The 24,637-nt window shown below is 47.7% G+C and overlaps 2 protein-coding genes across 2 annotated transcripts in view; one reads left to right on the forward strand and one right to left on the reverse strand.

Annotated features, from left to right (window-relative positions):
- Window positions 1-18,910, forward strand: part of ABHD12 (abhydrolase domain containing 12, lysophospholipase) — a 139,437-nt gene extending 120,527 nt beyond the window's left edge. The window contains exons 9-13 of the mRNA XM_038751038.1: window positions 3,023-3,102; window positions 3,689-3,771; window positions 8,151-8,229; window positions 14,303-14,430; window positions 17,384-18,910. Coding sequence (XP_038606966.1) covers window positions 3,023-3,102; window positions 3,689-3,771; window positions 8,151-8,229; window positions 14,303-14,430; window positions 17,384-17,435 — 422 coding nt within the window. The 3' untranslated portion in view covers window positions 17,436-18,910. The remainder of the gene's footprint in view (window positions 1-3,022; window positions 3,103-3,688; window positions 3,772-8,150; window positions 8,230-14,302; window positions 14,431-17,383) is intronic.
- Window positions 18,911-23,260: 4,350 nt separating this feature from the next.
- Window positions 23,261-24,637, reverse strand: part of PYGB (glycogen phosphorylase B) — a 68,246-nt gene continuing 66,869 nt past the window's right edge. Inside the window, 1 exon segment of the mRNA XM_038751072.1 lies at window positions 23,261-23,536. Within this exon segment, the coding sequence (XP_038607000.1) occupies window positions 23,384-23,536 (153 nt within the window). The 3' untranslated portion in view covers window positions 23,261-23,383.

A 24,637-nucleotide genomic window follows, 5' to 3' on the forward strand; every position in this document is an offset into this window, starting at 1 on the left:
CTCATTTGCTCCCATGGCTTCAACTACGACCTCTGTGCAGATGATATCCAAATTTACATTTCCGGCCCTGACCTCTCTCCCTCTGTCCAGTCTCTCATCTCCTCCTGGCTTCAAAACATCTCTAATTGGATGTCCTCCCATCGCCTCAAACTTAGCATGTCCAAAACAGAGCTCCTTATCTTCCCACCCAAATTATGTCCTCCCGCTGACTTTCTCATCACTGTAGTTGGCACCACCATCCTTCCTGTCTCGCAAGCCTGTAACCTTGGCATTATCCTTGACTCCTCTCTCTCATTCAACCCACATATTCAATCCATCACCAAATCATGTCAGTCCCATCTTCACATCAGTAAAATCCACTCTTTCCTCTCCAACCAAACTGCTACCATGTTAATACAATCACTCACCCTAAACCGCCAGATTACTTCATCAGCCTCCTTGTGAACCTCCCAGGTTCCTGTCTCTTCCCACTCCAGTCCATACTTCACTCTGCTGCCTGGATCATCTTTCTACAAAAATGGTCAGGACATATCCCACTCCTCAGGAACGTCCAGTGGCTGCCCATCCTCCTCCGCCTCAAACAAAAACTCCTCACCATTGGCTTTAAAGCACACCACCACCTTGCCCCCTCCTACCTCACCTCACTTCTCTCCTACAACCCAGCCCGCACAGTTTGCTCCTCTACTGCTAACCTTCTCACTGTGCTTTGATTTCACCTGTCTCGCCTCCGACCCCTTGCTCACATCCTACATCTGGCCTGGAACACCCTCCCTTCTCAAATCTGCCAGACAATTACTCTCCCCACCTTCAAAGCCTTATTGAAGGCACATCTCCAAGAGGCCTTCCCAGATTAAGCCCCACTTTTCCTCATCTCCCACTCCCGTCTGCATCACCCTGACTTGCTCCCTTTGCTCTTCCCCTCTCCCAGCCCCACAGCACTTATGTACATATCTGTAATTTTATTTTATTTATTTGTATTGATGTCTGTCCACCCCCATTTAGACTGTAAACTCGGTGTTGGCAGGGAATGTGACTGGTTTTTGTTGTATCATATTCTCCCAAGTGCTTTGTACAGTGTACTTAGCATACATTAAGCACTCAATAAATACTGCTGAAGGAGTGAATGAATTGTATGACTGGGGCTGTGTGCAGTGATGGGAGAATCAAGGGGAGGACAGAGTTTGGGTGGGAATATAGGGAGTTCTGTTTAGGGCATGTTTAGTTTGAGGTGTCAGCAGGACATCCAAATAGAGATGTCCTGAAGGCAGGAGGAAGTGCGAAGACTGCAGAGGAGAGAGGTCAGGGCTGGAAGGGTTAATTGGAAATCATCTACGTAGAGATCGCAGTTGAAGCCATGAGAGCGAATGAGTTCTCCAACATAATGGGGTGTAGGTAGAGAACAGAAAGTACCCCAGAACTGAGCCATGAGGCTAGCGTCCAGTTAGAGAGAGTGGGAGGCAGAGAAGGAGCCTATGAAAGGCACTGAGAAGGAGCTGCCAGAGAGGCAGGAGGAGAACCAGGAGAGGACAGTGTCAGTGTAGCTGAGGTCAGGGAATGTTTCTGGGAGAAGGGGGTGGTCCACAGTTTTGAAGGCAGCTGACAGGTCTAGGAGTAATAGGATGGAATAAAGTATACTGGATTTGTCAAGGAGGAGGTCATTGGTGACCTTAGAGAGGGCCGCTTCTGTGGAGTGAAGGGGGTGGAAGCCAGATTGGAGGGGTTCAAGGAGAGAATTGTTGAAGAGGAAACGGAGGCAGCAGGTTCAGGCAACTTGTTCAAGGAGTTTGGAAAGGAACGGTGGAAGGGAGGATGGGGTGATAATTGGAGGGAATCATAGGGGCAAGGAAAGTTGTGGGTTTTTTTTTTTTAAATAGGGGTTTTGTGGATATATTTGAAAGCAGTGGGGAAGGATGATGGTCAGGGAGGGAAGAAGGGAGGGGACATTTGTTTTAATGAAGTAGGAAAGTAGGAAGTAGGAAAGGATGTGGTCTGAGGCACAGGTGGAAGAGTTTGATTTTACTAGGAGGCAGGAGATCTCTTGCGATGGAAAAGTTGAAGATGGGGCAGGAGGAAAGTGGCACTAGAGAGGTACCAAGGAGATTTTACAGAGATCACACCTGATGGTTTCAATTTTTTTTAATGAAATAGGTAGCATGGTAATTAGGGACAAGAGATGGGGTAGCAGAGGGAAGGGGTTTGAAGAGGGAGTTGAAAGTGTGAAAACAGCTCGTGCTTCAATCTGTGACACACTACTTAATGGGTCATCTTCTGGGAGCATCAGTCATCTCCCCACTTGTCAAATCCCATTTCCATTCACATCAAAGCAAAAACTCCTTTCCAACTTCCCCCCTCCTTCCCACCCCCTTCCACCCCAGCCAATTTTCCATATCAGGTCTCCTCTACCTGCTGTTTTCCAGGTCACTCTCTTAATTCCTCCAAAGCTAGTCTTCAAGCTGTTCTGGCCCCTCACTTATGCCCCCTCATTTGTCTGTTCCACCATTCTGGATTCCTCTGTCCCTTAACTGACCAACCCCAACTTTCACCTAGAAAAGCCTCAAAATTCCACCTGGATTCCACAAGACATTCCCTAATTAACTCCCTAACATCCACAGACATGTCAAATCCCTCAGCCATCCAGCACCTTATTTTTTGCATACCTTCCCATAGGGAATGTCTCTGTATGTTGCCAACTTGTACTTCCCAAGTGCTTAGTACAGTGCTCTGCACACAGTAAGCGCTCAAAAAATACGATTGAATGAATGAATATGTATGGTTGATTGAATAGACAAATTATTCTAATTACCCTATTTTTAAATATAGAGAGTGTGTACTCCTGGTGGGCGGAGTTTATGTCAGCCTTCTTTTTACTTTTCTGTGGGCTTAAATAAATTGATTAAATTAAATAAATTGAACCCAGTGGATGCCCAATAAATCCCAGGATTATTACTCCTATCTCTAATTCCTCAGCCTTGGAAGCTGAGGATGCTCTGTGTTTCCTGTTTGACCCTTTCCCCTCTTTCAGAAACTCCTCCAGATGCTCTGATCTTGGAATCTCCATTTACCAATATCCGTGAAGAAGCAAAGAGTCACCCATTTTCGGTGGCAAGTAGAGACTTTCATGAATTTTCCTGTTGATCTAGATGGTGGGCCCTAGGGGCCCCTGAAGTTCCTTCTCTAGCCAAGGAGCTGGTTATTTCATCTGCATGCCATCCCAACAGTTCCCCCAGTTGGATCTGACAGAGAGAGATCACCAGCTTCTCAGTAACGCCTGGTTCTGCCTTGTTGGTTGTTCCAGCCAAGAATTTTAAAGGGGGCCAGTGGTGGGGATGAGGTTTGGTCCAGGCATTCTCTCAGGCTGACAAACCAGCCAACTTCAGTCCTGGCTGATCAGGAATCGTTTTGGAATGATATTGGGTTGGAGTCAAAGCAGCTAATTTTGGTGGGCTTTTTTTTCGTTATGTGATTTTTAAGCGAGGTGAGAATCAGACCGACTTTACTACATGCATCTAGGAAAAAGCCTCTTTTTGTTAGTTGACTGATTGGGGAAAGCCCCTTAGAAACCAGATTTTCGGTGGCATTCAAAGCCTTTGTTTTGGTATTTTGTTGGGATGGTGCTGGGATAACACCAAGAGGCATGGGTGGCTGGTAAATTAATCTAATAGTAACTTCCTGTTTTGGGTCTATTCAGATATATAGATATTTTCCTGGATTCGACTGGTTCTTCCTCGATCCCATCACAAGCAGTGGAATTAAATTTGCAAATGATGAAAAGTAAGTAACTCCTTTTCAAACACCCTTTGTTGCTCTTCTACTCCTTGGTTGCTAGAAATTTAAGTATTGGAGTCAGGGAGGGTGTTTGGTTCTGTGCTAACCACTGCTTCTATTCTGGAACCATTGAATGTTTGACTATTGAATAAAGCAGTTACCAAAACTTGTCTCGCTGAGCCCACTGATTGGACCCAGGCATATTCCCAGGCAGTAGGAGGATTTAAAACCCAAATGGGATGGGACAGTCCTAGGATCAGCTATTTCAGGGGCTCTGCAGTCCTGAAGGGCATACAGATCTTGGCAGTTTTGTGAAGAGCAGGGTCTGGAATCACCCAATATTTTTTGAGCTCACAATCCTCATACAGTCAATTCATTGAAAAGTGGCCTCCAAACTAGCAGGGTGTCTCAGCTTTAGTCACTGGAAGAATGAAAGATTGTACAAGGAACAGCAACATCACTGCAACTGTGTTAGATCAAGTGTTTTAGGTTTCTATAGGTTATAGTTTCTATAAGCTGTAAGGACCTGAATACCTTATCACAGCACTTCAGAAGAGAGAAGATAGCCCTAGCATAGCCACAGACAGACAGGGAATTTAGGTGAATGGCAACAACATTAATTCATTCATTCATTCAATCAATCATATTTATTGAGTACTTACTGTGTGCAGAGCACTGTACTAAGCACTTGGAAAGTACAGTTTGGCAACAGAGACAATCCGTACCCAACAATGGGCTCACAGTCTAGAAGGGGGAGACAGACAACAAAACAAAAAAAGTAGGCATGCATCAGTAGCATCAAAATAGATAAATAGAATTATAGTTATATACACATCATTAATAAAATAAATAGAAAAATATGTACAAATATGCACAAGTGCTGTGGGGCGGAAAGGGGGTAGATCAGAGGGAGTAGGGGCAATGGGGAGGGGAGGAGGAGCAGAGGAAAAGGGGGGTTGCTCAGTTTGGGAAGGCCTCCTGGAAGAGGTGAGCTCTCAGTAGGGCTTTGAAGGGGGGAAGAGAGGTAGTTTGGCAGATGTAAGGAGGGAGGGCATTCCCGGCCAGAGTTAGGACATGGTGAGGGGTCAATGGTGGGACAGGCAAGAACGAAGCACATTAGCAGAGGAGTGGAGTGTGTGGACTGGGGTGAAGACGGAGAGAAGGGAGGTGAGGTAGGAGGGGGCGAGGTGATGGACAGCCTTGAAGCCGAGAGTGAGGAGTTTTTGCTTGATTCGACGATTGACGGGCAACCACTGGAAATTTTTGAGTAGGGGAGTGACATGCCCAGAGCATCTCTGTACAGAGATAATCCGGGCAGCAGAGTGAAGTATAGACTGAAATGGGGAGAGACAGGAGCATGGGAGATCAGAGAGGAGCCTGATGCAGTTTTCCAGTCGGGATAGGATGAGACATTGTACCAACAACTTAGCAGTTTGGATGGAGAGGAAAGGGCGGCTCTTGGCGATGTTGTGAAGGTGAGACCGGCATGTTTTGGTGACGGATTGGATGTGTGGGGTGAAAGAGAGTGGAATTAAGGATGACACCAAGGTTGCGGGCTTGTGAGACAGGAAGGATGGTAGTGCGGTCCACAGTGAAGAGAAAGTCAGGGAGAGGACAGGGTTTGGGAGGGAAGATAAGGAGCTCAGTCTTAGACATGTTTAGTTTTAGTTTAGGGTTTCAGGCCCACATCCTGACTTTGGCCTGAAACCCTGGTCTTCATATCTGACAGACGATCACCTTCCCCACCTTCAAAGTCTTATTGAAGGCCCATCTCCTCCCAGAGGCCTTCCCTGACTAAGCCCTCAATTCCTCTTCTCCCACTCCCTTCTGCTTTTCCCTTGCATCTGGATTTCACCCTTCCCTCAGCCCTACAGCACTTATGTGCGGACATCCAGGTGGAGATGTCCTGAAGGCAGGAGGAGATGCCAGCCTGGAGGGAGGGAGAGAGAACTTAAGTGGTAGTGGTAGAAGGTACAGGAGAATGTAAGCAGTAAGCAGTGTAAACAGAATCAACTATAGAGCATCCCTAACTTTTCACTTCTGCGTCACCAACAATATCTGTAGTAATCGATGTATTTTCAGTACTGTTTTTGAACCTACAGATATTTTCAGCCTGTACAATTGTGTACTGTAGCAAATAGAACAAACTCCATGTTTACCACTTGTGGGAAGATGTGTATCTATTGCTGTGAACAAGGTTCAGCGGTAGTCCCCTCATCCTGGGCCACCATCCTTTCTGTCTCACAAGCCCGTAACCTTGGTGTTATCCTTGACTCATCTCTCTCATTCAACCCACATATTAAATCTGTCACCAAATCCTGTTGGTTCAACCTTCACAACACTGCTAAAATCTGCTAAAATCTACACTTTCCTCTCCATCCAAACTGCTGCCATATTAATTCAAGCACTTTTTCTATCCCGCCTTGATTACTGCATCAGCCTCCTTGCTGACCTCCCTGCCTCCTGTCTCTCCTGACGGCCCCAGTCCATACTTCACTCAGCTGCCTAGATCAGTTTTCTACCAAAAAGCTCAGTCCATGTTTCCCCACTGCTCAGGAACCTCTAGTGGTTCCCCATCCACCTCTGCATCAACCAGAAACTCCTTACCGTCACCCTTAAAGCATTCAATCACCTTGCCCCCTCCTACCTTATCTCCCTGATTTCTTACTACAGCCCAACCCGCTCACTTCGTTCCTCTATTGCCACCCTACTCACTGCACCTCGATCTCATCCATCTTGCCCACATCCTGACTTTGGCCTGAAACCCTGGTCTTCATATCTGACAGACGATCACCTTCCCCACCTTCAAAGTCTTATTGAAGGCCCATCTCCTCCCAGAGGCCTTCCCTGACTAAGCCCTCAATTCCTCTTCTCCCACTCCCTTCTGCTTTTCCCTTTGCACCTGGATTTCACCCTTCCCTCAGCCCTACAGCACTTATGTGCATATCCTTAGTTTATTTAATAATTATAGTATTTGTTAAGCATTTACTATGTACCAAGCACTGTTCTAAGCACTGATTTATGTCTCTCTCCCCCTCTAGACTGTAAACCTGTTTTGGGCAGGGAATGTGTGTACCAACTCTGTTATATTGGACTCTCCCAAGTGCTTAGTACAGTGCTCTGCACACAGTAAAGGCTCTGTTAATACTTTTGATTAGGGGAAAAAAAACGCATTCTCCCTACCCACACCCTTCAGCATATATCTTTCCAGACTAAATGTTTCTAACTCTAGCCATGTTTGGCTTCCTCATATCACTAGATGCTGGGTCCATTTTTGAGTTTACAGTGCATCTTACTCCAGAGTAGAACCCTTTTTCCTTAGGGACATGTGACATCAGTATTATATCATTTTCCAAATCAAACCTATCTTCAGATCCACCTTTGAATTGCACAAGTGAGTCCAAGTATTAATAATAATAATGATGGCATTTGTTAAGCGCTTACTATGTGCCAAGCACTGTTCTAAACACTGGGTATTCCATGAATAGTAACAAACAAAATAGTGAAATGGTAACAAAGGGAAACAAGTGCTTTACAAAACTGTCAACAAACTTTGTAAAAAGATTTCTAATGGGTGTCAGTTTATCAATTAATCTCTGTTCACGGTTTGATGTTTTGCCATCAAATCTGAAGAAACAAGGAGAAATCTAATTCTACAAACAATCCAGTGCGTGGCTCAGTGGAAAGAGCATGGGCTTTGGAGTCAGAGGTCACGGGTTCGAATCCCAACTCCACCACATGTCTGCTGTGCGATCTTGGGCAAGTCACTTAACTTCTCTGGGCCTCAGTTACCTCATCTGTAAAATGGCGATTAAGACTGTGAGCCCCACGTGGGACAACCTGATCACCCTGTATCCTCCCCAGCTCCTAGAACAGTGCTTTGCACATAGAAAGTGCTTAACAAATGCCAATTATTATTATTATTATTATTGATTGAGTGCTTACTGTATGCAGAGCACTGCACTAAGCACTTGGGAGAGTACAATAGAACAGAGTTGATAGACACATTCCCTGCCCACATTAAGCTTACAGCATTCCCACTACAACACTTTTACTCTGAAAACACAGTTTTGGGTTTTTTGGGTTTTTTTCCCCACCCCAAGTCAAAGATGAAATGTGTTAGTCTCCGTGTGGCTGGGATAGAACTGGGGTTATATAGATGCCCACTGCTTGGACATTTCCAGAAAAATTCCTGAGAACAGGTTAGTGTTGCCATCAGCGGGTGAGATGATTTTTGCAGTTTTGAGGTATGAAAAAACCCCAAGGAATTGATGGGGGCTGTTTAAAGCCCTGTCCCCCATGGCTCCTGTAGTCATTGTGTAGAATTAGCCCCTCTGATTTGATCTTTTTTTTGATCTGTTAATTGGATTTTGTTCTCTCCCCAGTGTGAAATACATTTCGTGTTCGTTGCTTATTCTTCACGCTGAAGATGATCCTGTTGTTCCATTTCATCTTGGGAGAAAGGTGTGTGTGCTGATGCTCGCTTAGCACCTGTGCTCTGGTAACTCCCAGGGCCATTTGAACCCTGGGATCAGTTTCGTTTACACGAGGTGAATGCGAGTCATCCCTAGGGAGGGAAATTGTCACTGTTCTGTGAAAGAGGAATATCTTTCTTGATAAAGCCTAGGCAGGGTGGTGGGGCAGAAATAGGAACTTGAGAAGCAGCATGGCCTAGTGGATTGAGCACAGACCTGGGTTCTATTGCCAGGTCTGCCATTTGTCTGCTGTGTGACCTTGGGCAAGTCACTTAAACTTCTCTGTGCCTTAGCTAGCTTATCTGTAAATTGAGGATTAAGACTCTGAGCCCCTGTGGGACATGGACTGTGTCCAATCTGGTACACTTGTATCTACCCCAGCGCTTAGTATCAATCAATCATATTTGAATACTGTGTGCAGAACACTGTATTAAGTGCTTGGGGGAGTACTGTTGCACAGAGTTGGTAGACAAGTTCGCTTCCCACAGCGAGCGTATTGTCTTGGGGGGGGACAAACTTTGATTTAAATAAATTACAGATATTCATTCAATCGTATTTATTGAGCACTTACTGTATGCAGAGCACTGTACTGAGCGTTTGGGAAGTACAAGTTGGCAACATACTGAGACGGTCCCTACCCAACAATGGGCTCACACTCTTCAAGGGGGAGAGATATGTACTAAGGGAGAGGTGAATAAAGGGTACAAATCCAAGTGCAAGAGTGATGAAGAAGGGAGTGAAAGAAGTGGAAATGAAGAAAAAGGCCACTTGAGGTAGATGTGCCTTGAATTAGGCCTTGAAAGTGGGAAGAGTGATCATTTGTTGGATATGAAGAGGGAGGGCCTTCCAGGCCAGAGGCAAGATGTGGGCGAGAGGCTAGGTAATAATAATAATAATTGTGGCATTTACTAAGTGCTTACTATGTGCAAAGCACTGTTCTAAGCCCTGGAGATAAGGTTGAGGCACAGTGAATAAGTTGGCAATAGAGAAGAGAAGTGTGTGGGCTGGGTTGTAGAAATCAATCATTGGTATTTATTGAGCACTTACTAAGTTATTGGAGTAGGAAGAAGGAAGGTACATTAGAGGTCAGGGTGACTGAGTGCTTTAAAGCCTTTGGTAAGGAGTTTCAGTTTGATGCAGAGGTGGGTGGACAACCACTGGAGGTTCTCGAGGAGTGGGGAAACATGGACTGAACGCTTTTGTAGAAAAATGATCCGAGCAGCATAGTGAAGTATGGACTGGAGGGGGAGAGACAGGAGGCTGATGCAGTAACCAAGGCAGGATGGGATAAGTGCTTGGATGAACATGGTAGCAGTTTGGATGGAGAGGAAAATCTGGATTTAATGATGTTGTGAAGGTGATAGGATTTAGGTGGGTTGAATGAGATAAGTCGAGGAAAACACCAATGTTATGGTGTGGTGAGAAATGGAGGGTGGTGGTTCTGTCTGTAGTGACAGGAAAGTCATGAGGAAGATGGGGTTTGGGTGGGAAGATGAGTTCTGTTTTGGACATGTTAAGTTTGAGGTGTTGGCAGGACATCCAAGTGGAGATGTCCTAAAGGCAGGAGGAAATGTGATACTGCATAGAAGGAGAGAAATCAGGGCTGGAGATGGAGATTTGTGAATAATAATAATGGTGTTTAAGTGCTTACCATTTGCCAGTAACTGTACTGAGTGCTGGGGTGGATATAAGCAAATTGGGTTGGAAACAGTCCGTGGCCTATGTGGGGCACACAATCTCAATCCCCATTTTACAGATGACTTCTCTGTGCTTCAGTCATCTCAAGTGACTTTCCCAAGGTCACCCAAGAGACAAGTGATAGAGCCGGGATTAGAACCCAGGTCCTTCTGACTCCCAGGGCCTTGCTCTATCCCCTATGCAGAACTGCTAAGAGATGATAGCTGAAGCCATGGTAGCAAATGAGTTCTCCAGGGGAGTGGGTGAAGATGAAGAATAGAAGGAGATTCAGAACTGAGCCTTGAGGGACTCCCACAGTAATGGGGCTGGAGGCAGAGGAAGAGCCTGAGAGAGAAGAGGCTGACAATGAGAGGTGAGAGAGATAGGTTGGAGAACCAGGCGAGGACAGTGTCAGCGAAGCCAAGGTTGGGTAATGTTTCCAGGGGAAGTGGGTGGTCGACAATGTCGAAGGCAACTGAGAGGTTGAGAAGGGTTAGGCAAAAGAGGCTGTTGGGTTTGGCAAGAAAGAGATCATTTGTGACATTTGAGAAGGCAATTTTATGGAGTGAAGAGAGACAGAGGCCAGGTTGGAGGGGGTCAAGGGGAGAATTTGAAGGAGAGGAACTTGAGACAGCGGGTGTAGACAACTCGCTCAAGGAGTTTGGAGAGGAATGGTATAAAGGAGATGGGGCTATAACTGGAGGGAGCTGTGGGGTAAAGGTTTTTATAGGATAAGGGAGACATTGAGCATGTTTGAATACAGTGGAGGAAAATGCCGTTGGAGAGCAAACAGTTGGAGATCTTGATCAGAGAGGAAAGAAGGGAGGAGGCAAGTGTTTTGATAAGGTGCGAAGGGATGGGGTTGACAGCACAGGTGGATTTTGCGACAGTGCAGGAAATCTCCTTTTTTGGTACTGCTGGGAAAGATGAGAGAGTTGACAAAGGGACCGAGGGAGGGAGAGACTGAAAGGAGCAGAGGAGATTTTAGAGCGATCACACCTGATGGTTTCAATCAGTAAAGTACCTGGCACATAGTATATACTTAACAAACACCATAAGAAAAAAATCTTAGTGACCTTCAGGAACCAAGGTTGCTCTGCTCTACCTGGAGGGAAATGACCATTCATCATAAGTTCAGAGTCACGAGTACTGAATTAGTGGATACTGACTAGCTGCTTCATTAAGGGAATTATTGTTGGAACCTGACTCTTCTCAGGCACATTCCAGGCTGCAGTGAACAACTCTCTGGGCTTACAAGTAAGCTTGCATCAGCAAGCTTAACCCAATACAAAAAGCTTGGCTAGGGTATAGACAAGGAAGTAATTCTCGAGGAGTTACTCTTTGCCAGTGAGTGACCTTATCTGGGATGGGGACACTGATTTGCTCCTGCAGGCAGGGTCTGGCCTGTGGGAAGCTGCGTGGCCTGGTGTTAAGAGTCCAGGCTTGGGGGTCAGAGGACCTGGGTTTTCATCTTGGCTCTGCCACTTGTCTGCCATGTGACCTGGGGCAAGTCATTTCTCTGAGCCTCAGTTACCTCCTCTGTAAAATAGAAATTAAATCCTTCTCCCTCCGACTTAGTATGTGAGCTCCAGGAGGGACAGGGACTGTGACCAACCTCATTATCTTGTATCTACGCTAGCACTTAGTACAGTGCCGGTCTGTCTCCCCCTTTTATCAATCAATCAATCAATCATATTTATTGAGCACTTACTGTGTGCAGAGCACTGTACTAAGTGCTTGGGAAGTACAAGTTGGCACATATACAGACAGTCCCTACCCAACAGTGGGCTCACAGTCTAAAAGGGGGAGAGACTGATTGAAACCATCAGATGTGATCACTCTAAAATCTCCCCTGCTCCTCTCAGTCTCTCCCTCCTTCGGTCCCTTTGTCAACTCTCTCATCTTTCCCAGCAGTACCAAAAAAGGAGATTTCCTGCACTGTCTCAAAATCCACCTGTGCTGTCAACCCCATCCCTTCGCACCTTATCAAGACTGTGAGCCCGTTGTTGGGTAGGGACCGTCTCTATGTGTTGCCAACTTGTAGTTCCCAAGCGCTTAGTACAGTGCTCTGCACACAGTCAGTGCTCAATAAATACGATTGAATGAATGAATGGCATGCTGTAAGTGCTTTAGAAGTACCATTGTGGGGTGGAGGGGGAAGAATGGGAGTGAAAAACCCTAGCTGAATGTGTACACCCTGGCACTGGGCGCTGCTCACCGGAGCTGTATGTGGTTACGTTTTCAGTTAGACGTTTACTTAACAAACAGGCTGATAAGCAGGGGTGGCAGAAAGAATGTATACCTGACTTGTCTCTCATCATCTACGACCTTAGGGACTGACTAGGAACCTAGATCAGGGCCTTCTTATTTTGAGTCCCCTTGCAGGGAAAAAAAGACCAGGGGGATTGATGGGTGGAGCTGGAAGATGGCCTGGACACACACTCTTAATTGGGGTTGAGTCCAGAGGAGGGGCTGTGTTCCAGGGGGCCTCAATGCATTTGTCTGGCTTCGGGCGCCTGTTGGAGCAGCACTTTGGCTTTTTCCAGGCAGGAGAGAGGCAAGGCGAGGGTCGAGGGCAGGGTGCGGACTCTGTCCTCTGCTGAGGGCATTCAGTTGGTGGCAGGCATCAGTTGGATTTTCACGACTGCCGTTACTGTTAGTCCTGCCCCTAAATAATACCTTCATTGTATCATTTTACTTGAGTAATAACGGTGGCTCTAGGGGTGAGGTTTGTGAGGTTTTCGAAGGCACCTTTTTTCCAAGAACTCTACCCCTCCACACTTCATGGTAACCAAGATGCTTCAATTTCCTCATGGCTGTGGTGTTGCGCAGAGTGCTGTCAGGACAAGTGAATGAGATGGGCAAGAGCCTTGCTTTTCCATCTGCCTCTGGATCAGGCAGATGGTAGCAATCAGACATTAGACCCCTGGACAGTTCTTTGACTATGGAACAAGCACTGAGACTAAGGTCTTTGTATCTCGCCCCTCACAGAATCCCCATTGAGAGGTTGAGGGTAAGGGAAGTGCTTAGGGCAGTGCTTGGTATTGGTGCACGCTCAATAAACTGCATTTATTGATGGGGAAATTAATGACTTAAGTGCTTCAGTAGTCATGTACCTGACTTGATATGTACATGAATACTGCGACTGGATGAATATAGTAGAGTTGAGATGGCAGTTGGGATGAGGTGACCTGTGATGCTATAATAAAATTGGATAATGCCCCCCCGAGGAGGCGGGATTTCTGGGAGGGCTTTGAAACTGGGGAGGACTGTGGTCTGCCAGAATTGAAAGGGGAAGGAGTTCTAGGTAGAGGGAGGGCATGAACGTTGGCTAAGAAGTGGGAGAAATGAGATCAAGCGATGATGGGAAGGTTAGTTTAGGAGGAGCTGAGAGAGTGAGTGGGGAGCAGCAGAAGAAAGCTGCTCTGTAAAATGGAGAGAGTTCAAAAAGAGCCTTGAAGTCAGTGGTAGGTTGTCCTTCCTTGAGGTGAGGGAGAAGGGAGCCACTGAAGATTTTGGTCGGGGAGACAGTGTGTGTGATAAACACGTATTTAGGAAAATGAACAGCCTGTAGTGGATATGAGGAGTGGAACTGGAAGACCAGTGAGGACGCCAGAACAGTAATCTTAAGTGTGGAAATGAGAGCGTAAACCACGAGTATTGTTATTTAGGTGGAGAGATAATATTGTGGTGTTCAGCACGATACAGCAAGTGTTTGAATGTGAGAATTGAAAGAGAGGAATTAGAGATGACACCCAAAGTTGAGTTTTCTGGGACAAAGAGAAAGGTGGTGGTGTCAACTGAGGTGGAAAAGTTAGGCGGAGTGATGTTAATGTTTTAACGTGAAGCATTTAAAAGTCTGGGTGAACATCAAGTGGGAGATTCTGGAGGCTAGGTCCTGCCATGATTGGTGGGTAGGAGAGGTCAGGGAAGGCAAGGTGTGGATGTGAGGTCATCTGCTTAGAGGTGGCAGTTGGGTAGCTACTGAAGCTGGGTGAGTAAAGGAGTTCCCTGGGTAAGTGATTAAAGTAGGTGACTCTAGACCACCCTGAGTCCTCCAGCCCCCATCCTAGCTGTCTCTTGTTTGGGGCTTCTTTGCTGCGGCATTCCAGAGATCTGGCAGCAGCACTGTACAGACAGGATGCATCCAAGCGTTGCCATCTGAACTACCCCAGTGTAGGAGGGAGAGGAAGTGGAGGTTCATTAGAAATTCCTGGGGTGTGCTTTTGCTCCTTCAAGACAGGGCCGACTAACTACAAGATGGCTCATTGGGGAGGGGGGCTCGTATGAGAGATCACTAAAGGCACTTCAGCGGACTCTGGCGAAGTGTTGTGAAGCTGGACTCCTCATTACTTTTTTCATCTCCTCCTCTCCCCTTGCCCCAGCTTTACAACATCGCAGCCCCATCTCGGAGTTTCCGTGACTTCAAAGTCCAGTTTGTTCCGTTTCACATGGACCTTGGCTACAGACACAAATTCATCTACAAGAGTCCTGAGCTTCCACGGATACTGAGGTGAGGCTGTGCTAGGGCAGCGGAGGGGGGCAGGGCTGTGAAGGGTGTAGTGGGACCACCTGGTAGACTCGATCACTTCAGCGTCAAGCTCTGCAGTGGACACCTCAGGAACACCATGTTTACTATGTGCACCAGCCTCAGACTCCCTATAAAACCTCTCTCCAAATCCACAGATACCACTGGACAGGCTAGATCAATTGTGAGACCCTTTTCATTTATTCAGCCGTATTTCTTGAGCGCTTACTGTGTGTAGAGCATTACACTCAGCATTTGGGAGTACTCTATAATAACAGACACTTTCCTTACCCACAACAAGCTTACAGTCTGGAGGGGGTTATGATATTAAGTGCTTACTTTGTGCCAAGCACTGTTCTAAGCGCTGGTGTAGATACAGGGTAAGCAGGTTGTCCCACATGGGGCTCACGGTATTAATCCCCATTTTACAGATGAGGTAACTGAGGCCCAGAGAAGTTAAGTGGCTTGCCCAAGGTCACACAGCAGACAAGTGGCGGAGCCGAGATTAGAACCCACAACCTCTGACTCCAAAGCCCGGGCTCTTTCCACTAAGCCACTCTGCTTCTGTGCTGTGGAGCTGTGAAGAGGGGGATGAATGAAGGGAGCAAGTGAGGGCAATGCAGGAGGGAGAGGGAGAAGCGGAAAGGAAGGCTAAGGGAAGGCCTTTTGAAGGAGTTGGACCTTTCAATAAGGGAGAGAGTTATTGTCTGTCGGATTCGAGGAGGGGAGGAGGGCTTTCCAGGCCAGAGGTAGGACAGAGGTCAGTGGCGAGAGAGATGAGATTGAAGTACAATGAGAAGATTAGCGCTAGAGGAGCAAAGTGTGTGGGCTGGTTTGTAGTAGATTAGCGAGTTGAGGTAGGAGGAGGCAAGGTATTTGAGTGCTTTAAAGCCAGCGGTGAGGAGTTGCCCTGCCATCCTTCCGTTGGGGCAAATTGGCAATGGCCAGGCAAAATCTGGAAGAAGGGAGAAGGTGGGGGAAAGCAAGGAAGTGATGTGGAGTAGTAGTAGTAATAATATTTCTTAAGTCCTTACTGTGTGCAGAGCACAGTACTAAGCACTGGGAAAGAGTATACAAGTGGGAAATAGACATGGACCCTGTCCCTTGAAGGGCTCCCAATCTAGGAGACTAGTAGTTAGCCTGGATATCCTGGGTACAGTGGCTGCTGCTCGCTTATTCCACCCTGCCCCGGCCGACCTCACCTGCACCAGATCTGCATCCTGACACTAACTGTCCAAACTGACCTTTAACTGAGGTCCGTGTGAGGAGGGAGGGTGTACTGTTCTCTACTCCCTGGGGGGAGAGGGAAGCGAGAAGGGGAGGGAAGGTGGGGAAGGGAAGGGCACCCTGTCTTGTATCTGCAGGAGTTCGTGCTTCTCTTCCCCAGCGACCTCCCCTGCACCGCTGCAGGGCTGTGGTAGGGGCTCACAGATGTGTGTGGGAAACAGGAAAAGAGGAGCAGTGGTTCACCCCATTACATGTGTACTCTATAAATATATGTGGAAATTCCCAGTTGCAGGAAGTAACTCTCAACAGTCAAAGCCTCTTTCCCACTCTTGTTATGCTGCTTCTTATATGGCTTGGTTTTGAGTTGCTGGTGGCCCCAGGCTTCTCTCCTGGCAAGTCCCTCCCTGTAATCCTGGTGCCCAGGAGGAGGGAGACCTTTAGCACACACATCATCATCATCATCATCAGTCGTGTTTATTGAGCGCTTACTATGTGCAGCGCACTGTACTAAGCGCTTGGGAAGTACAAATTGGCAACATATACAGTCCCTACCCAACAGTGGGCTCACAGTCTAAAAGGGGGAGACAGAGAACAAAACCAAACATACTAACAAAATAAAATAATTAGAATAGATATGTACAAATAAAATAAATAGAGTAAAAAATATGTACAAACGTATATACACATTACACATATATACACATTAGAGAAGCAGCATGCCCGAGTAGCTAGAGCACGGTCCTGGGAGTCAGAAGGGCTCTAATCCCGGCTCTGCCACTTGTCTGCTGTAAGAACCTGGCCAGTCACTTCACTTCTCTGTGCCACAGTTTCCTCATTTGTAAAATGGGGATCGAGACTGCAAGCCCTATGCAGGACAAGGACTGTGTCCGACCTGATTAGCTTGGACCTCCCCCAGTGCTTAACAGATGCCATAAGAAATAAAACTGGCCCCCTTCTCTGGGAGCTGCAGCTAGGCAAGAAGGCCAGTGGGGTAGGAACTCTCCTGAGGGTAGGCAGTCTGTTAGAAAGTCTTGACTTGGAGCAGTCGGGCCTGAACTGGTGAGTCTGTAGGCGGTTTGAGGCAGATGGAAGATGTCAACCACTCGCCCTGTTGTGCTGGACCGTTTTAAAGACCTGGGTGGGACAGACTGAGGGGCTGAGCTAATTCTGCAGGGAAGGTATAGGCAGGCTCCAACTCCATGGGCTAGTTGTTTTCCGATGCTTCTTCCTGATATCTGACCAGGGTGATCTCTCTGCCGGCCACAGGGCCTGCACTGATCTGCACCTTTTAAAGGAGCAGTGGCTAATTGGTGACACCTGAATCCTTCTGCATCCCAACCCTGTAAAAGCCAGGTCAGTGGGGAAACGAAACCCTACTCAGTTTCGTCTGCTTCTACTTTGTCCCAGAAGACTAGGGAAAGCAAGTCATTATATCACAGAACGTTTTATTTTAAGATTAAGTGTAACAAGGAGAGGAGCAGTCCCTCATGGAACAGCAGAAGCATTTTGCTAGCCTGGTGATTTTGAAGTTCACGCAAAGGAAAATCCTGAGTTGATAACATTTTGAACAGAAGTGAAGATTCCAAAAATCTGAGCTACCAAACATTATTTCCCTCCTGCGTGCTTGGTGGATGTCAGGAGCCAGGGAGTGACTAGTGGGTCACTGCTGTTTGAACTTGTCTGATTAAAAAATTATCTGTTTCCTGCCTAGGGAATTTCTAGGAAAATCAGAGCACGAGCATCACGTTGACCGTCGTCATTGAGGACCGTCTGCTTGGTAGCGTGGAGACTGGTTTTCCCTCTCCTTTTCTTTTCCTTTGGTCATCAGTCTGTCATCCTTGAACCCTCAGCTCCAGCATCTGCATCACACAGGATTCCCAGTCTCTGCCCACAGGTTTCCCTTGGAGAGGGCAGCCCCAAACTAAGTTCTCTGTAACTTAGTCCAGAAGTGAGGGTGGGGAGAAGCCAGTTCCAGAACAGCTGAAGGTGAACACAGTAGACTAACTCCCAACCACCTCAGCTAACACATGCATTTGCCTAGAAAACCAAGGCAAACTTATTTGCTTCCTCCTCACACAAGTGTTTCCTTTAGTGAATGTTGGCAATTTAGAACCACCCCATTTACTGAGTATGTGGTCCCTTCCCCTCCTCATCTTGCTGTGGCTTCTGCAGGAGGGGCCTTTTTTGAAAAAAAATCAGTTTCTTCCCCAACCTAGGCTGTGTCAAGGAGACCAGGGTTTCAGAGGGAAAAAAATCAGGGTCTGAAATAATAATGAAGGATTTATTAGAGATTTATTCTCCTTCCTCCCCCCTCCTCCTCCTTCCAATCCCTTTAGTATTTGCCTAGCCTCCTCTACTAATTCATGAAACTTTTTTTTAAGAAAAGACTAAACTGGGCCTAGACCAAACACTTAAGGGTTTGTGGGGTTTAAAATTGTGGGGTTGATCTGTTGTTTCCTCATCAAACCATTAGTCCTCCCTCGACACATAAGTTTGGTGGATCTTCAAGAGAAGAATTCAAGGCTGGGATCTCTTAAGTGGTAATGAACTGGATTTCCTCCCCCTCTCCCACCATATTTTATGCCTTTCCTTGTCCTGAGCTAAAACTCACCCCTCCAGCCCTGGGATAACAAATGCTGTCTGTCCATCTTGGGAAAAGCTATTCAGCACAGTTGGGCTTTGCACTCCTGGCAGGGTAGTGAGATGCCCTTACCTCGCATTCAGGACCTAGTTGTTTTAAGTACCAGTGTTCACCAAGGGCCCTGGCAGCCTTAGCCTCGGAGGTTCAATTCCATACTTCTGTGTTGATCGAGAAGCCTAATATATCAGCATGCATCTGAGTTCTAACTACAGACTCATAATATATGAGAATAAGCTTCTGCCGTAGAAGTGTGGTGGACTCGGGTTCAGAACCTGCTCTTAGGAGCTCGCTGGGCCGCCACAATGCCTTTTTATGCACTGACAACAGATGGAACTCAATTTGGCATTTTGTAAAACAAGCCAGTGTTCCACCTAACGCTGCTGCTCTCATCTGACCCTTGCAAAAATGCATTTGGAAATACAAACTGTCCCGAATTTCCAGAGATAATTGAAAATTAAACTTCAGAAAGCATGAAATGGAGACCATTGTTCGCCACCCACATTCCAGAAACCAAGCCAGTAATGTGCTTTGAACTAAAAATGCTATGTTTCCAAAAAATCAAGTGTGTAATTTGAATAAAACAATTTGACGTGGGTTGCTTCGCTGTTGGCCGCTGTTCCATTGGCGCGTAGGTGCCCCGAACCCCCTTGTTTGTTCTAGGAAAGTACAAGGTGAGAATTCAGGCCCTTTAAAGAGCACGAAATAGTGGACCCCTTCCACGAAGCATGGCTCCATAGAAAGAGCACGGGCTTTGGAGTCAGAGGTCATGGGTTCAAATCCCAACTCTGCCAATTGTCAGCTGTGTGACTTTGGGCAACTCACAACTTCTCTGTGCCTCAGTTACCTCATCTGGAAAATGGGGATTAAGACTGTGAGCCCACTGTGGGACAACCTGATCACCTTGTAACCTCCCCAGCGCTTAGAACAGTGCTTTGCACATAGTAAGCACTTAATAAATGCCATCATTATTGTTACCATTATTATTCCATTATTGCCCAGGGTTCTTTGGAAAAGCTCCACAGAAATATGATCAAGACCTCTCTCACTTCTTTGATTTCCTACCGAGAGCCTTGCCTCCAGTGTTATCATGTACTGCTGCCTACAGACAAAGTGTCAGGGACTTAGCTGGGTTGAGCAAGGAAAGGAGTTTCTCAAGAGTAGCGTCCCAGGGGTTTTCAGTGCTTGACGAAGCACAGAGAATAGGGGTAATTTCATTGGTTTCCAGGAAGTTGGTGGCAGGGAGTTGGCAAAGCACACTGGAAGGTATAAGGTTGCTTCTGGGTTTGCCAGGCTAAAAGCATTGGCCAAATAAGCCTAGGTTCTCAGTGGACTCCAGGAACACAATGCACACTGGTTTGAGGCTAGTTTGTTTCAACATCCCAGATGGCTGTACTGGTGTGGGGTTGCTTGTTGGCCGGTTGCTCCCAAGAAAAGTGTGTAATGATGCTCTGCTCCCTTTGGGTACAGAAGCTGTTACTTGAGTGTTGCAACTGACACCTGTGAAAAAGGCAAACTGGTTCCCTAAGTCCTACCCAAAGCGGAGTCCGCCAGTTTGAGCTAAGGGGAGAGCAGGGCCTTGTGATTGGGGTGGGGGATTGGGACCTACCCAGCCAGGTCCCAAAAGGTGCTGTTGTCCAGGACCCAGCTCCTGTCTCCCAACCCAGAGTGCTCTCTCTTTAGCCACTTCTCATCTGATTTAAAGTGTCAGTAGGTATTCTCCCATTCCTTGCTCCTCTCCTTTTCCCAGCGCCCATTAAAGCCAGGAGTGGAATCCTGGATTGGCTGCTTCTGAACAAGCCCAATAGTCAGGGGCAGTTTTTGGTCTTATGATGGGAACACTGAGTCTATGTTTGTACCCTAAGTGAGCCCTATCAGACTTTCTCATACCCCTGTGTCCCCTAACCCTTCTCATCTGGCCCTTCCCTTGACACACTGAGTTTTAAGCTTTTGGGAAAGGTCATTACCCCATCGCTCAGGGACTGCCACCTCTGCCCTTAGGGAGAAGGTGGCAGGAGTCTCTGAAGGTCAGATTTGTGTGGGGTGATGGCCTCTACTCTGCTCCCCCAGACAGGTTAGGGACAGGTTCCAGCTGGACCTTCAAGCAGGAAATGATGGAATTCTTGGTATGAGTCACTCACCAACTTTTCTGGATGTCTAGCCTAGGCTTAAAGGCAAGAGGACAAGAATCTTGGAGTTGGGAAAAAGTGGACAACGCAATTGCAGGGAAGCCCCTTGGGGGTCCTGAGACAGAGGCTAAGTTCCTCACATCTGCCCTAACCAGGGCAAAGTGGGCATTTCCAGGTCCTCTGTAATTCTTCGGGGCTGGGGCATGAGCAAAAGGTTTGTGGTTCCTGATCTTTAGTTGCACTTTCCCTACCTTTAAGCTGGATAGGGGTAGTAGTAAAACCATTAATGCTTTCAGGGCTTTCTGTCCTGGTCATAAGGTAGCCCAGCATACTAGTCCTACCTTATGTTGACAGCTAAGGCAGTGTCTGTGAATACAAACCAGGAGTCCTTATTCACCCCACTAGTGGTTGAATTGTTTAATAAGTATTGGCCACCTAGGGCTGTAACAGTGATCCACAACAGAGTAAATTGTTACACGCACACACACACATTCTTCTGGACAGAGATAATGGGCATACACGTTGGTGGGCACAGGTTGGACACATCCAGGATGGGTTGCTTTAAAAGCCCTCCCTGACTCCCAAGGCATAGAGTCGGTGCTGCTGCATTTTTGAACCAAGCAAGGCGGGAGTCCTGGGCACTCAGCCCTGCTCGTGGTCACTCCCCAGAAACTCCTAGGAGGGGGTCCTACAAGGTTTGGGTGGGGGATACTGCTAGACAACTAGTCCTGGACAAACGATGAGGAGGAGAGAAGGTAGCACCCAGCAGCACCAGGGGACCCGTTCTGGTATGGCTATGGGAAAGACAAGCGTGTCCCCAGGCAAGATGACTTGAAGAGCAGTGCAGGAGGTCTGACAGCTTCAATGACACCAGTGCTCTGTTGAGTTACTCGGTTCTGGATAACGACCACCTCAGAGCACTAAGCCAGACTGGCGCTAATTCATTTTCCAGCACAGGCAATCCTTTTCTCCCACCCTCTGCAAAGAAGACCGTGGCAGGATGCTAAAGTGGACACCTAGGGCAAGGCACTGAATACTGACAGCTGCTGGGACCCTGGTTTGGTTGCTTCCTAGCTATTCCTTGGTGGCAGCAGCACGCTCGAGTCCCCCACAGCGTGAGTTGGGGAAGGCAGTAGCCTGGCTGGGGTCTTGGAGTTGAATAGGGTTTAGGCAAGCCGGAAAGGGTCAGGGCAAGTGCCTGATGTTTACTAAGTGAACACCATCCTAAGCCGGCAGAGCAGGAAGCAGCTTCATCTAGGCTCTTGATTAAAGGAGACAAAACTACCCCTTCCCAATAGATGGTCTTGTTCTCATAAACATCTAGTGTACTGAGATGGATTGATCTGCACAGTGGTGCAGACTTTTAGACTGTGAGCCCACTATTGGGTAGGGACTGTCTCTATGTGTTGCCAATTTGTACTTCCCAAGCGCTTAGTACAGTGCTCTGCACATAGTAAGCGCTCAATAAATACGATTGATGATGATGATGGTGTATCTGGCCATGGGATCTTGGGCCTTTTCAGCCTGTCTCCTGATCCCCTTGCCTGCCAAAATGGGAATGGGCTGCAGCTGCCTCTGCTTCCCTTTGGGTCTGCTGAGGAGGCAGGCTTCAGCTACCCAGCAGCCTCTCTGTTCAAAAGAAGCAGCGTGGCTCAGTGGAAAGAGCCCGGGCTTTGGAGTCAGAGGTCATGGGTTCGAATTCCAACTCCACCACTTACCTGTGTGACTTTGGGCAAGTCACTTCACTTCTCTGGGCCTCAGTTACCTCATCTGTCAAATGGGGATGAAGACTGTGAGCCCCACGTGGGACAACCTGATCACCTTGTAGCCTCCCCAGTGCTTAGAACAGTGCTTTGCACATAGTAAGCACTTAATAAATGCCATTATTATTATTATTATTATAAAAGGGCTGGCTCTTCTAACTTAGCTACTGGTCTGCACGACCCAGCCAGACGCAGAAGTGTGTCACAACACGGGATGAGGGCCCTGGAAGCACTAAGGGCCTTTAGGAAGGAGCCTAAGTGGCCTGGGGCTCTCTTCCCATTGTCTCCAACCTCTTAATGGTCTAGAGAGGCAGAAATTGAAACTTTCATTTCCTTCTCTTCCAATTGGCCTCTGGAATCCCACTCCAAATAGTACCTGGCCCCTGGGATATACTGTGCTTCTGGGGCAGAGAAGCAGAACCGATCAAGCTCCTTTGATCAACCACTTTGCCAGTTCTACCGTCTCGGGACCCACACCCTATAAATGCCAAGCCTTACAGCTAGTTTTCAGCGGTCAGTGGTGATGAGTTAAAAGGGTGCCTTGTGGTGCTGGTTTCGTTTCTTCCTGACCGCAAGAGTTTGAAGGGACTTTGACAGGAGACAAAACAGCTCACGAGGCCTTCTGCGTGCAACCTAAGAGGTTTTGGGTCGGAAGGCTAACAGTGACACAGAGGACATGGCCTTTGGAAAGGTCCCCCTGCACCAGCTTAGGGCCGCTCTACCACTGCATATCAAGTCTGTAAGTGCCCTGAAGGTCAGCCACAGCTTGGGCTACTCAAGTGATCTCAATAGGCAGAGTAGTCTTCGCTGCTTCTGCTCATTAATGTACATTTCTCTGGGGTTGTTTCCACTGGGTCAGGGTGCTTTCTTGGGCATCCTGAGAACTGTCTGTGGCTCATACACTTGGATTTCTTCTGTCAGCAACGTCCAGGCTGGAATCTTCTGGTTTCAAAGCCTCTCCCCACAACCTCTTGCCTTCCCTCCTCTCCCCCTGCCTCACCTCACCCTGCCCTGCCCTCCACGGGGCCCTGGTGGTTAGAAAGAACAAGACTATCCACTGGCAAGAAAGTACATGCAAACTGCAGGTGTGCAAAGCCAACTACAAACAAGACAGCACTTTAACCCAGAACCCGCGCTGACAGTAGGCAGTCACCACGAGCCCTTGGGTAGCATGGAGAAGCTTATTCCCTGGGGATGTTGGGAGGAGGTATCTTGTCATCTGAGGGTTCCACTCCCCAGATCTCTCTGGCATACTCAGTTATTGTCCGATCGCTGGAAAACTTGCCAGAGCAAGCAATGTTCTTGATGACTTTCTTGGTCCACTCTTTTGGGTTCTGGGGAGAGAAGAAGAGTCCAGAATTAGCCCCACGGCAGGGTCAAAAGTTGCTTCTGGGTTTGTCAATGGGAACAATCCAGCTAAACTTGTACTCTGGAATTAAGGGAATGGGTTCAGGTGGAACCAAGGGGGCCTAGTACCCAGGTCCCCCTCCAGCCCCAAGAGTCTCCCAGTCATGCAAATGGTCCCAAGTCCACTTCCAAGGAGCAAGCACTATGCTTCACCCCTGGGACTGCTCCCACCAGCCCAGGTGTTCATCCCTGCTCTGGTGCGGGGCGGGGGAGGGAGAGGGACAACTGGAGGGAGGGAGATGGCACAGATGGCCGGGCCAGTATCCTTGGCCTTTGTGTCAACTGCCTACCCCCTTGCTACTTTGCTCTCACAAAAATGACCCCACCTGCAGCTTGCTTGGGAATGAAGGACTCCCTGGCCTACTATCCCTGCCTGGCACTTTGTAACTGGGCAGCGAGGAGGCCACTTGGGAACTGGGAATGAATTTATCAGATGAATGGCTACCGAAGCGACTCCAGGGCTGAGCTAGGGCAGCCAGATGCTCGGTAGCTTGTGGCACTGCAATGAAGCCGAGAAAGCAAACCCGAGGGTCACGATGAAGTTCCTAGAAGCTGGTTCCACCACGGCACTGGCATTCTTCCACTCATATGCACAGCCCAATATTGGACACCCATTGCCCACCCACAGTTTCAGAATCTTGGCTTCCAGTGACAACACACGTTCCATTCCCTAAGTCCTCAGAGAGGGCTGGAGCAAGCTCATGTCCCCTTGAGCTGAGGCTGGCTGGCTGTGCAAGCAAGGAGTCTGCCAGCCTGGTACAAAGACTTCAAACCCCAATTTGAACTAAAGCAGCTGTTCAGCCTAAGGGGAAAATGATCCCTTTCAGCTGGGTTATGTGGCCAGTCAGTAGGCAACCTGGGGAGGTGCTTCTGCTATTGACATGCTTCCAAGAACGGGGCTTTGGCAATGATGTGGGTGTGAGAAAGCAAATAGGCATTCTATCTCCACTGGATGTGATTGGGGGTGGGAAGGGCCCTTTTACCCTACTATTCTGCCTTTCCTATTGTTCCTCCCTCATGGGTTCCCT

The sequence above is a fragment of the Tachyglossus aculeatus genome, chromosome 9 (genome assembly GCF_015852505.1).
Source record: "Tachyglossus aculeatus isolate mTacAcu1 chromosome 9, mTacAcu1.pri, whole genome shotgun sequence".
Classification (NCBI taxonomy): domain Eukaryota; kingdom Metazoa; phylum Chordata; class Mammalia; order Monotremata; family Tachyglossidae; genus Tachyglossus; species Tachyglossus aculeatus.